Here is a 13,111-nt window from a genome sequence, read left to right as displayed (position 1 = left end):
GCAAGCTGTTTAGCTAAAAAAAAAAACTTTGTTTAACTAACTACCTGCCTACAGCCAAGCTCAATTAGCTGTGTATTTATTTAACTAGTACATATTAGTAGTATTAAAAAGCTTAGGACAGAGATATAAGTGGATAGAAAACTGAGCTGCTGCAACCAGTGTCAGGCAGCTGCTGTAAAGGGTATAAGATCATAAGATGCATCAGTTCTATCACTATATATTCAGACCACACGTATTATTGTGTACGGTTTTCAGACCGTCTTTAGCCACACCGTGTCAGCGTTATACCACATACTGCTGCGTCCCTCATATATGCGGCAGTCTGACGAAAGCTTTGATTGGATTGTTCTGAACATCAATAAATAAAAAGAACTTCAACTGTGACAGGAGCCGGGGCCGGCTCCAGGTGGTTCATGTGGGCCCTTGGGTGATAAAGTCTCAGTGGGCCCCCTTGTGGCATTTGGCATGGCGCTTAGAGCAATGAAACTACATGTATTATAGCTTAAATACCTTACCAAGATATGTACCCCCTCACAGTAGATATGTCAAGATATGTGCCCTCTTATGGTGGATATGCCAAGATATGTGCCCAGTGCCCCCTTCACAGTGGTTATGCCCAGATGTGCCCCCTTCACAGGAAGTGAAAAAAGCCAACACAAAATCCTCCTCTCCTCAATAACCCGGCTCCTCCCATGATCTGCGCCCCCCATCAGCAGGATACTGTGACACATCGCACTGCTGTGCAGGAGGAGCAGAGGCTGATTCCCAGCAGGACCATGTGTGAGGACATCGTGCTGCTGCTGCTGTGGAGCGCTGGCGGCTCAATGGTGGAGCAAATAGTTCCCTGCTTCAGTGGCGTGCCTACAATGTTTGGCACCTGGGGCGGGTCCTTTCTCTGGCACCCCCACACCCCAATACTTAAAAAAAAATTGTACCCCCTCACAGTAGTATTGCCCTCATTGTACAACATTCACTGTAGTTTTGTACAGATGTGTGCCCCCTCACAGTTGTAATGCCCTATCTGTGCCCCTTTCACAGTTGTAATGCCCTATCTGTGCCCCCTTTTCAGTAATAATCCCCATTGTGCCCCCTTCACAATAATAATCCCCATTGTGCCCCCTTCATAGTAATAATCCCCATTGTGCCCCCCTCATAGTAATAATCCCCATTGAGCCCCCTTCATAGTAATAATCCCCATTGTGCCCCCTTCATAGTAATAATCCCCATTGAGCCCCCTTCATAGTAATAATCCCCATTGAGCCCCCTTCATAGTAATAATCCCCATTGTGACTCCTTCATAGTAATAATCCTCATTGTGACTCCTTCATAGTAATAATCCTCATTGTGCCCCCTTCATAGTAATAATCCCCATTGTGCCCTCTGTGGGCCCTTGCACTTATGCCGGGTGCTGACGCCGGCCTTGACTGGAGATTGCGGAGCGATTTTACCAAGTGCCACATTCTTCTGACCTCTGTTTACTTCCATGCGGAGATAATGTGCACATGAACTGCTGCAACCAACCACTGGCCTCAGCAGTGATGAAAGCATGCGCATGACTACTGAGGCCAGCAATTGGCTGCAGTGGACGTGTGGCTGTGACGTGATCACCGAAAAAGAAAAAAAAGAAAAAAAAAGTGGAGACTGGTGGTGACAAGCAGATTGTTTGTTGGGGGATTGAACGGTACCGTTTTTTTTTTATTTAATCCCAGTTAAGGCTACTTTCACATCTGTGGCAGTGATTCCGGCATAGAACAGCCTACCGAAATTCTCTGGATCCGGCACTGCTGGATGCAAGCGGAATGTCTGCCGGCCTCCTTAAGTATAATGGGTCTGGCGGAGATTCAGTTGCATTCTGCCAAAAAATGCTGAAAATCGGCCGGACATGAACTGTTGCATGCTGTAGTTTGTGTCCGGTCAATTCCCAGCATTCTCTGCCGGATCTCTGTGCCGCAGATGCAAAAGTAGCCTAAAGCCTTTAACCCTTTCAAGACCTTTTAATTTTTTACTCCCAGCCCTCCCAAAGCCGTAACTTTTTTCATTTTTTCATAGCCGTATGAGGGCTTGTTTTTTGCAGGACAAGATGTACTTTCTAATGGCACCATTTACGGTTGCATACAATGTGGTGGAAAGCAGGAAACAAATATTCAAATGGGATACATTTTTAAAAAAACACCATTCCGCCACGTTTCTTTTTTTTATAAATTTTTTTACACAGTTTCCTATGCGCTAAAACTGACCAGTTAATTTTATTCTCCAGGTCATTATGATTGATGTCACATATGTATACCGTAATTTTTCTTACATTTTTATACTGAAAAAAAAAAAAGTAAAAAAAGTAAAGCTTTGAAACAAAAAAATTTTTTCCTTTGCATTGCCATATTCTTTTCACCGATACCATTCTGAGGTGTGTATGACTTTTTGATCCCTTTTTAATAACATTTTTTGTGGCAGGTGAAGTGACCGAAAAATGTCCAATTGGCCATTTTGACTTTATTTTCCATTTTGCTGTTTGCTGCATGGGATTAATAATATAATATTTTAATAGTATGAGCATTTTAGCACGCAGTGATGCCCATGATGCTAATTTTTTTAATTATTTATGTATTTTAATTTTAATTTTAGGGAAATGGGGGCTAAAACGCCAATCTTAATAAACGTGCCCCTAAGTTCCCATGGAGCCCTGCCACAGGCAGGGATTGTATAGAAACTTGTGTGTGGCAGCTTCCTGTCACTCTGGAGGAGAGGCGCTGCCACACACTCTGGCTCCCCCGATCCTCACCGGGGGAGCTGCAGCATGGCCAGGAGCACGCACTCCCGATCTTTAACTTCCCAGATGCTGTGGTCACATTTGACCACATCTGACGATATCAATGATCGCATACATTAGTCCTGGGTGCCTGCTATTTAAAACACCAGTGCCCGGCAGCCATGGTGCCCACTCCGCTAGCTAGCGGGCACCATACATTTACGATGGGAGGTCGGGAAGGGGTTAAAGAGGATCTGTCACCTCTCCTGACATGTCTGTTTTTATAACTGTGGCGAAACCAATCTCGCCACTGGGTTTTGGAGGGGCCTGGCTACTAGCCTCTTGCCCCAGGATTATGGGCCCTCTCATCAGCCAGGCCTCATTTGTTCACAAAGGACTTGTACTAACTTGAACTCTCACCCCCACGAATTAGACCAGGGTTAAAGTTAGTCCATTACGTTTGGTAATTGTATTTTGTGGATTGCGTCTCAGACAATGCTCATTGTGTTAGTTAATTGCGTCGCAGACAATGCTCATTGTATTTTGTTTATTGCGTTACAGACAGAGGGAAGAGGATTTTGTGTACAATTGCGGGGGAGGTTTGAATACTGTAAATGCATGTGATTGGCTGTTTTTACAAAACCCTGTGGGTGGTGGCCTTGTTGGAAGATGTGTATAAAATGCTTGTGTGTTAGAATAAAGTGGTTGCTTTTATACCTTCATGAAGTTTTGGCTTATGTTTGGGGAATGCGATAACTACACTCTTGGGGATTGCTATATCACAATACTCCCCTGAGTATAAGCTCTTGTAAGAGCTTGTTCATGGTTCCTGCTCTCTGGATGTAGGAGAGGTCCACCCACTGGAAGCTGAAGCCCAGTCTTGGGTCCAGCGTGGGTGGAGGACGGTGAGACCCCAACCAAGCTGCGGCGGTTCGTGGGGTCTGCAGTGCGTACGGTGTCAAGTGGAGTGCTTGGAGTCCTCTGGAAGCACTAGGAGCATATATCGACGGAGGTACCCGGTCGGCGTGCTAGGCGTTTCGTTACAATAACTACTTGCATTCCCCAAGTAATAATAATTCTGGGGTCCCTTTTGTTATGCCCCTACGATGTGCCATTCCTCTGTTACTCCTGCTAAGTTATCCAAAGAAGTGATGAGTGAATTGCTAGCAGTTTACAATGATGGTCCAGATGGGTGTTACCCCTGCACATCGGGTCATAAGAATAGACTTCTAGTAGGAATATTAATAAAACAGACGGGTCAGGTGTAGTGGCAGGTGCTCTTTAATGTTTTAAAGGTACAGCAGATATTTAAAAAAGGAAAATGAAAATAATGAAATTAAAATGAAATCTCACCAGGTTTGTGAAGATGTAAGTGTAATAAGCAGATACCATTCCTAGTTCTGCAGCCTGAATGAGTAGAAAGAAATAGAAAGATTTAATTAGAACAAGCAATGAATATAAACCATTTATTAAATTCATGCAAAAGAGATAGAAAGCAGATGAAAGGCACTTTAATATTCTGCTTTCACAGTATTAAAATAAAACCATTACAGCCGAGTGGTATTAATGAGTGTGTATTACTCATAAGCTCTCGCATTGGCTGCGGCTCAATAATGTCATTCATTTTTTATGCAATTCATTAGGTGAAATGGTTTATCCACTTTTACATGGTTTCATTACATGCACCAGCGATCGTCTTTGTAACGTCATCCCGCCTGTCTCTATATCCTTATGATGGCAGGCATTGTACGGCTATGACATGGGCGATATCATGTATCAGTAAGTTATCAAGGTACCAGAAAAAAGTGCAGGTGCAAATACTCTCTAAAGTAACATCGAAAAAACTGTGAAGTTACCCATAGTGTAGCTCGGTCCAGGATGGCGTTTCGAGGAAGGATAGCTGAAACGCTTGTCAGGGTTGGCGCCATCCTGGACGGAGATACACTATGGGTAACTTCACCGTTTTTGCAACGTTACTTTAGACAGTATTTGCACTTGCACTTATTATCTTGATAACTTACTGATATATTATATCGCTCATGTGGTCCCCTCCAGTGATGTCGCCATCTTACCTGCACTTCTTTCTAATTATTTCTATGCATTATTTAAAAAAGTAATTTCGATGATAATTATGCGGACTGGCAATTTCTGTAGGTTTAGCTGTACGATTTGTTGCCTAAGGCATTTCTCTATACATTTCTCTATACACTTTACATGGTCATACTGTTTTTCTGTGTTTTCCGATATACAACTGTTGGCGGTTTTGTTTGTTTTTATTGTACGGCTATGGCCAAGGGGCATCTTCCTCAAAGGGGTTTTCTGGGCTTTTAATATTGATGACCTGGCACCCCCGCCGATCAGCTGTTTGAAGAGGAGGCCACGTTCCATGCGAGCGTTGCCTTCCCTTCCCTTTGTTTACCTGTCACCGTCAACATGCAAAATGTAAAAAAAAGTCAGTGTGTCCATTTTTAATGGCCGTTCATTATTTTTTTTTCAATGAATGTCATTGTTTTGGTTTTTTGGGATATCCCAACTCTTCCAGTACTCTAAGTATATATTATACAGCCCACAGTGCCCCCAGTATAAATAATAGCCACCATTTTGCCCCCAGTATCTATAATGTTCCCTGTGGTTCCCCCGGTGTCTATAATGCCCTCCATAGTGACCCCAGTACATATACAGCCCCCCCCACAGTGCCCCCTGTATATAAAATGACCCCCAATAGTGCCCTCCAGTTTAAATATTGCCCCCAACAGTGCCATCCAATCTAAATATTGCCCCCAATAGTGCCCTCCAGTATAAATATTGCCCCCCCAATAGTGCCCTCCAGTATAAATATTGCCCCCCCAATAGTGCCCTCCAGTCTAAATATTGCCCCCCAATAGTGCCCTCCAGTCTAAATATTGCCCCCCAATAGTGCCCTCCAGTACAAATATTGCCGCCAATAGCATCCTCCATTCTGTTGGGTCTAAAAAAATAAAATAAAAAAAAATATCTCATCCACTTGAACTCAAGGAACTCTTGCTCTGTACTGGAGGGAGCTGATGTGTCACATCAGGTCCTGCTCCCTCCAGCGCAGAACGAGGGTTCCCTCATGTTTAAGTGGATGAGGTGAGTATTTTTTTCTCATTTTAACCCCTGAAAGGCACTTTTACCGCAACATCGGTTGGATGGGTGCACTCTTGTCTAAACGGCTGTTACAACGGGTGCAATGATTTCAATAGTGCCCGACTGGCCGTGAAAACAGCCAAATATAAGACATGTTCTATTTTTTTGTTGGCCGCTCTTCTCTGGTCATTAAAAAAATGGCCATGTGAATGGCCCCATAGGCTTCTATTTGTTCTGAAAATGGCCGTTACAAAAACAGCCGTCACGCGGCCATTTTATCCCGTTTGCCTTAGGCAGGTGTAGAAAAAATGTTGCATTGCAAGAATGCTTTAAAATATAGAAGCGTTAATAGTTTCAATTTAAATCTATTCTGATGCAGGACAATAAACATACAGCCAATGTCATTAAGAACTATCTTTAGCGTAAAGAAGAACAAGGAGTCCTGGAAATGACGATATGGCCCCTCACAGCGCTCTGATCTCATCATCAAGTCTGTCTGACATTACATGAAGAGACAGAAGGATCTGAACAAGGATTTAGATTTCTCTTTTATTCATTCACTTTGCATTTTGTAAATTGATAAAAATAAATTATTAACACTTATTTTTGAAAGCATTCTTACTTTGCAGCATTTTTTTTTCACTTGCCAAAAATTCTACACACCACTTTACTTTAGACATCCTTACCAACAATGAAAAAGTAAAAATGGTGAAATTTAAATAGTATATGTCTCCAGGATCAAACCTATCAAACCAGGTGTATTGCCTGGTAGGGCTGATCCTGCTGATGTGATACCTCTCTTGTTAAAATCTGTGGTCCCGTTCATAAAAAATCAACCATTTATTATGTTAATGAGGACCTTAGTGCACTGAGCGGTGGGCCCTAGCCCCTCAGTTCACCCACTTTCCACCCTTAGGCACTCCCTTTGTCTGACAGGGCCAGACATCCTCACTGTCCTCTTGCCTGGCTCATGTAATATATGGTTGAGAAACATAGGTGTGTGTAGCAGCAGGTCTCTCTCTCTCAGTTTTGTTTTTATTAATTATGAATAAAGAGCAGGTGATATGCATCATTCATTATTGTGGGTTAGAGAGTATTATTCTTGATTTCTAGGGAGAATATATGCAAATTATTGGGAGAGCTAATTTGAATATCTTTCCCACAATACCACAGGTGCATGGCCTTGCATACAATACTGCGCACGCCTACTCTGCATAATAGGGGTTCTCAGAACCGTGCAGTACATCAGAAGTACTGAAGTACACGTGCAGTACATCTCTGTCGGCTTTCCCAGAGGCTGAGAGGATAGCTGCGCATGCGCCGACTGAAGATTCAGTGGAGCATGCACAGAACTACAAGCCCAGCCACGCGGATGCATGGTCATGTATAGTGGCCGGGTTGGAGGTGGCGCCCAGAATCTGCCTCTCAGTCGTCAGGCAGGGTATCCCCTTCTCAGTGTCTTTTTATGGTCACTCACACAGTGTGGCAGAGTCTCTCCTACTAAACATTGGTCCCTATCCGCAGATCATTAGGGGCTCTGACTGATCCACTTTTATATAGTTTCTAACTGATCTAGATTCTTCTGGGGGGGGGGTGAAGCTGGAGAAGCTGTAGAAGCTTAAAATAAACAATGTTGCAGTTCAAGGCTGCCTGTGCCTCAATACAAGTCAAAGGGAATGACCAAGCAGCTTCCAAATGTGAACAACCATACAACCATCTGACTAAACCAGACAGTCAAAAGTTCACTGTGTCACAGTTGTTGTAGTTTTTTTCACTCCAAAACTTAGCTCTGCATAGTCTTAAATGATAACTGTGGAAAATTACTAGCTTCTCAGTGCACAGGATGGAAAGCCCCAAAGTCTCTCAGTTATGGCTGGCTGTGCATTCACCCTTTCCACAGTGCAGTGCAAATACAGTGCAATAACAGTGCAGTGCTACATGCAGTTCAACAATATAAAACAAAGTACCCTACAAATGTCAGCATCTCAGTCAAGGAAAGTGGCTAAGGGTGGAAAGCAGGGTAGCTAAGGTGTCCCTCAGTGACCTTAAGCCACTGCCAGGAAGCAGTTAAGTAATCTTCCTTTTACAGGTTCGCCAACTCCCCCCATCCCCCTCCCGCATTCTTGCACAACCCCATTAAACTTAACATTTTTTTGTCTGGAAAACCTAATCTAGTCTTCCTACTACTACTCCCTCCTACTGGAGTGAGACTACGATTTTTTTATTTTGCGACTTTTTAAAAAGTCTCAGTGATACATCATTTCATTCTCAGCACTGGTGAGGGTCCCATCATCCTAGAGATCAAACTTTTATTAAATGGATGAATATGCCAGAAAATACCTTCATCAGAATAGTGTGGGACATCGATGCATTAGCATGGATAATAATAGTGCCAGTCTTATCATCACGGATTTCCTTTAAAAGAGGTGTTGGATCCCAGGTGTCATCGAGCATCCTGACGGAAAGGCAGTCCTTGGAAATCAGAAACTGGCGTAGGAGCTTTTCAAGATTCAGGAGACCTGGAAAGGAAAGTCTTGTCATTATCATGAATGGGTCCCATTTCACAAAAACGGAAATTGAAAATTGAAACTCTGGAAAATTGTTATGTCTGCTAAATCATTGGGTTGTTCAAAGGCGGCCTGCCATGCTGTGCATGTAGTCCTGTGGGCAGCATAGAGCAGGAGAAGCAGAGCAGATTAGTATATAGTCTTATGTGAAAAGATTCATTATAACGACTAACACATTCATTTAAATCTCTGCTCTTTCTATACTTTGGATCATATCCAGGGTTGCCAACCTAAATTTTTCTTTTTTCTGGACAATTTATCCAAAAATCACGGACAGGCAAAAATTTTATGGACAAATTGGAAAACTATAATGAACTATAAAGATTTTAAGTAGAGATAAAAATTTCGATTAGGCAGCTTCGCCAAACTTCGTCAAGAAATCTAATTTGTTACACATTACTTCATCACACAATGACGGGGAATGGCGATTGCGCCCCCCCCTCCCCCGTCATTTAACCCCTCAGATGCCGTGTTCAACTATGATCATGACATCTGAGACTCACATTCAGGTGCTCAGGGGACTAATCCGGGTTTAAAAAATATATATATATATATACTCACCTCATCCACTTGAATACGGAGAGGACGTCCGCTCCTGTCTTGATTGAATAAAACTCGCCAAAGGACCTGCAGCGAGCGTGAAGACTTCAACACAAGATCGCGCTGGCTGCGCACTGACATTATCAGTCTTCAAGCTCACCTCAGGTCCTTCAATCAAGACGGGAGTGGACGGTCTCTCCGTAATCAAGTGGAGAAGGTGAGTATAATTTTTTTTGATTTTCAGCCACCAATTTAGGAAAAATGTATTTGTTACCACAAAGAGCTAGGAAATTGGGCTTTGCGGGAAATCAAATTTTTCCTAAACTTCGGATCAAATTCCGCTTTGGATGCTTTGATTCGCTCAACACCAATTATAAGTAATACATGTCTCTGGGTTAGATACTTATACTGAACACATTACCAGCATTTCCTGTGAGCTCTAAAATGATGAGAATTACAGTCAAAGCGATCTTCTCAAGAGCCACCAGCCACAGAAAAATCACGGAGACACCTATTTATTTATTTTTTTCACGTACATTGAAAAAAATGCCCCATTTTTACGGACTGTCCAGGAATTTCTTATCCCAAGTTTGAAGACTTCCAGTATGGATGATGCAGAGTGGAAGGCTGGTAACAACCTCCGGTTAGGCAAAAGAAAGCACAGCCGCTGGCCAGGAGTGGTCCAGAAGAATAAAGGATCTTTTGGACCACTCCTGTCCTGCATCTGTACTTTTTTTTTTTTGCCTAACCATAGGTTGTTACAAACCTCCCACTCTGCATCAATCCCCTAGACTCCTAAGCATAGAAAGAGATTAGAGTCTGTCAGCAGTTCTGACCATGATAAACTGCTGATTTATTCTGCCAGATTTTGCTCCAGCTTCACTGTTCTTCACCACTCCCCTCTGCTCCATAAAAGTTATTATTGTCCTGCTCCCCCCCAGCCTCTGCCTACTGCTATCAACAGTTTAACCTAGTCAGAACTGCTGACAGACTCCCTTTATATGTATAAATTACAAGTTTCACTGAATATTTTCCAGCCAAACTATATATCACTCTGCTCAGCTCCTCCTGCTCTATAACCTGCTGCCTATAGATCAGACAACATGTTAAATATGACGAATTCCTTTTACAATAATAAACCATTTATTCTTTGACTCTGGGCAAAAAAATATAAGTTCCTAAGGTGCTTTGTAGCTCCTTAAAGGCATTTTTCAGGGTTTTTTAAAATCCATACTTGGTCCCCGACACTCACTTCTGGCTCTGCAGCTCCCTAGCTGTGTTCCCTGGACTTCTAGTCCCCCATCTGTCAACTTCTTGTTTGGACGGGGTCACATGTGCTGTTGGCCTCAGGCGTGTAGTGTCCCCAAGAGGTAAGTGATCCAGCAGTGATGTGTAGCTTGGATACACTGCTGAGGCCAGTCACTGGCTGCAGCAGTGCATATGACCCCAGACGGGAACCGGAAGTGAAGTTCAGTGAAGACACCCTGGGTCCCAGTGAGCTGGAACTAAGTGGAAGAGATGAGCACATGTCCCCTTGGCTAGGGGGAGCGGCAGTTTAAAACAGGCAAACCCTTTAACACCATAGGCAATAACAAACACTGCTGCAGAGCTTTACAGGAGAGATTGCCAAAGCTTTAGCTCCCTCTCTGACATTACTTAGTATTTAGTGGCTATTGGCTGATGTGTGACTACACAGACGTCCTGCTCTGCCTGCCCCCCGCATACACTGTGCATATAGGGGGTCATTTATTAAGACCGCCGTCGGCAGCAGCAGCGGGCATCCAGTTCACAAAGAACAAGAGAAGCTATGAACCACAGTAGCAATCGTCACCATGGCCATCCCTGGGGCTGTGCAGTGACTGGAGGGAGCACCCCTGGGGGCACACCCTGGTATTGGGGCTCTTGCTTGTTGTTAGTTGGGGTGCCATTAATGCAGGGTGCAAGGCAGCAGTATGGGTGCAGCATCCAGCGGATGGCGAAGCAGTCTGTAACCAGGCCAGTTGGTATCAATAAATAAGTCTTTCTTTACTAGAGAGCAGAATAGCAGTAGTAGCACATCCAGCAATAGCAAGGAACAGTTCCAAGGTATAGAACACAGTGCAATCCGTTCCCAATATGGTTTATCATTACCCAGAACTGGACTATGAACACATGACTCAGATTTTTATTAGTATATGGTGGACTAAACTGCTGACTATACAGCCCGTGTTCAAAGGGTTTTCAGTTTTGTGTTATTAAAGCATCAAGTCTTTAGAAATGAATAAGAACAATTCTTGTTTTCACCCCTGACATACCTGGAGCGCTTTGAAACACAGTGAAGTCACCCAGAACCATTGTATATCTTTTGACCCAGAGGACGGAATCCTTGAAAAAATAAAGTCTACAACACAAGAGTCACGCCATACATCTTCCAAGCAGAACCCAAGGGACACACACATAGAATATAATGAGAAAAAAACCTTTCACATGTACTGTATAATCCTAGTAACCATTTACAGTACAGCACAAGATCCTTTACCGCCTCCTGTATATGCGTACAGTATACACTGCGTGCAGAATTATTAGGCAAATGAGTATTTTGACCACATCATCCTCTTTATGCATGTTGTCTTACTCCAAGCTGTATAGGCTCGAAAGCCTACTACCAATTAAGCATATTAGGTGATGTGCATCTCTGTAATGAGAAGGGGTGTGGTCTAATGACATCAACACCCTATATTAGTTGTGCATAATTATTAGGCAACTTCCTTTCCTTTGGCAAAATGGGTCAAAAGAAGAACTTGACAGGCTCAGAAAAGTCAAAAATAGTGAGATATCTTGCAGAGGGATGCAGCACTCTTAAAATTGCAAAGCTTCTGAAGCGTGATCATCGAACAATCAAGCGTTTCATTCAAAATAGTCAACAGGGTCGCAAGAAGCGTGTGGAAAAACCAAGGCGCAAAATAACTGCCCATGAACTGAGAAAAGTCAAGCGTGCAGCTGCCAAGATGCCACTTGCCACCAGTTTGGCCATATTTCAGAGCTGCAACATCACTGGAGGGCCCAAAAGCACAAGGTGTGCAATACTCAGAGACATGGCCAAGGTAAGAAAGGCTGAAAGACGACCACCACTGAACAAGACACACAAGCTGAAACGTCAAGACTGGGCCAAGAAATATCTCAAGACTGATTTTTCTAAGGTTTTATGGACTGATGAAATGAGAGTGAGTCTTGATGGGCCAGATGGATGGGCCCGTGGCTGGATTGGTAAAGGGCAGAGAGCTCCAGTCCGACTCAGACGCCAGCAAGGTGGAGGTGGAGTACTGGTTTGGGCTGGTATCATCAAAGATGAGCTTGTGGGGCCTTTTCGGGTTGAGGATGGAGTCAAGCTCAACTCCCAGTCCTACTGCCAGTTTCTGGAAGACACCTTCTTCAAGCAGTGGTACAGGAAGAAGTCTGCATCCTTCAAGAAAAACATGATTTTCATGCAGGACAATGCTCCATCACACGCGTCCAAGTACTCCACAGCGTGGCTGGCAAGAAAGGGTATAAAAGAAGAAAATCTAATGACATGGCCTCCTTGTTCACCTGATCTGAACCCCATTGAGAACCTGTGGTCCATCATCAAATGTGAGATTTACAAGGAGGGAAAACAGTACACCTCTCTGAACAGTGTCTGGGAGGCTGTGGTTGCTGCTGCACGCAATGTTGATGGTGAACAGATCAAAACACTGACAGAATCCATGGATGGCAGGCTTTTGAGTGTCCTTGCAAAGAAAGGTGGCTATATTGGTCACTGATTTGTTTTTGTTTTGTTTTTGAATGTCAGAAATGTATATTTGTGAATGTTGAGATGTTATATTGGTTTCACTGGTAAAAATAAATAATTGAAATGGGTATATATTAGTTTTTTGTTAAGTTGCCTAATAATTATGCACAGTAATAGTCACCTGCACACACAGATATCCCCCTAAAATAGCTAAAACTAAAAACAACCTAAAAACTACTTCCAAAAATATTCAGCTTTGATATTAATGAGTTTTTTGGGTTCATTGAGAACATGGTTGTTGTTCAATAATAAAATTAATCACCAAAAATACAACTTGCCTAATAATTCTGCACTCCCTGTATATGTGACTGTAATGTTTATTATTGCTACATTGTTCTTATA

The 13,111-nt window shown here is 43.1% G+C and overlaps 1 protein-coding gene across 2 annotated transcripts in view; it reads right to left on the bottom strand.

Moving 5' to 3' along the window:
* Positions 1-13,111, bottom strand: part of GRIK4 (glutamate ionotropic receptor kainate type subunit 4) — a 308,075-nt gene that overhangs the window by 73,076 nt on the left and 221,888 nt on the right. For both annotated transcript variants that reach the window (XM_040425209.1, XM_040425214.1), the window contains 2 exons: positions 8,195-8,373; positions 4,100-4,153 (listed from right to left, as the gene is read on the bottom strand). In XM_040425209.1, the coding sequence (XP_040281143.1) occupies positions 4,100-4,153; positions 8,195-8,373 (233 nt within the window). The remainder of the gene's footprint in view (positions 1-4,099; positions 4,154-8,194; positions 8,374-13,111) is intronic.

The sequence above is a fragment of the Bufo bufo genome, chromosome 1 (genome assembly GCF_905171765.1).
Source record: "Bufo bufo chromosome 1, aBufBuf1.1, whole genome shotgun sequence".
Classification (NCBI taxonomy): Eukaryota; Metazoa; Chordata; class Amphibia; order Anura; family Bufonidae; genus Bufo; species Bufo bufo.
The sequence above is the reverse complement of the archived record's forward strand: the minus strand, read 5'-3'. Positions and strand labels throughout refer to the sequence as shown.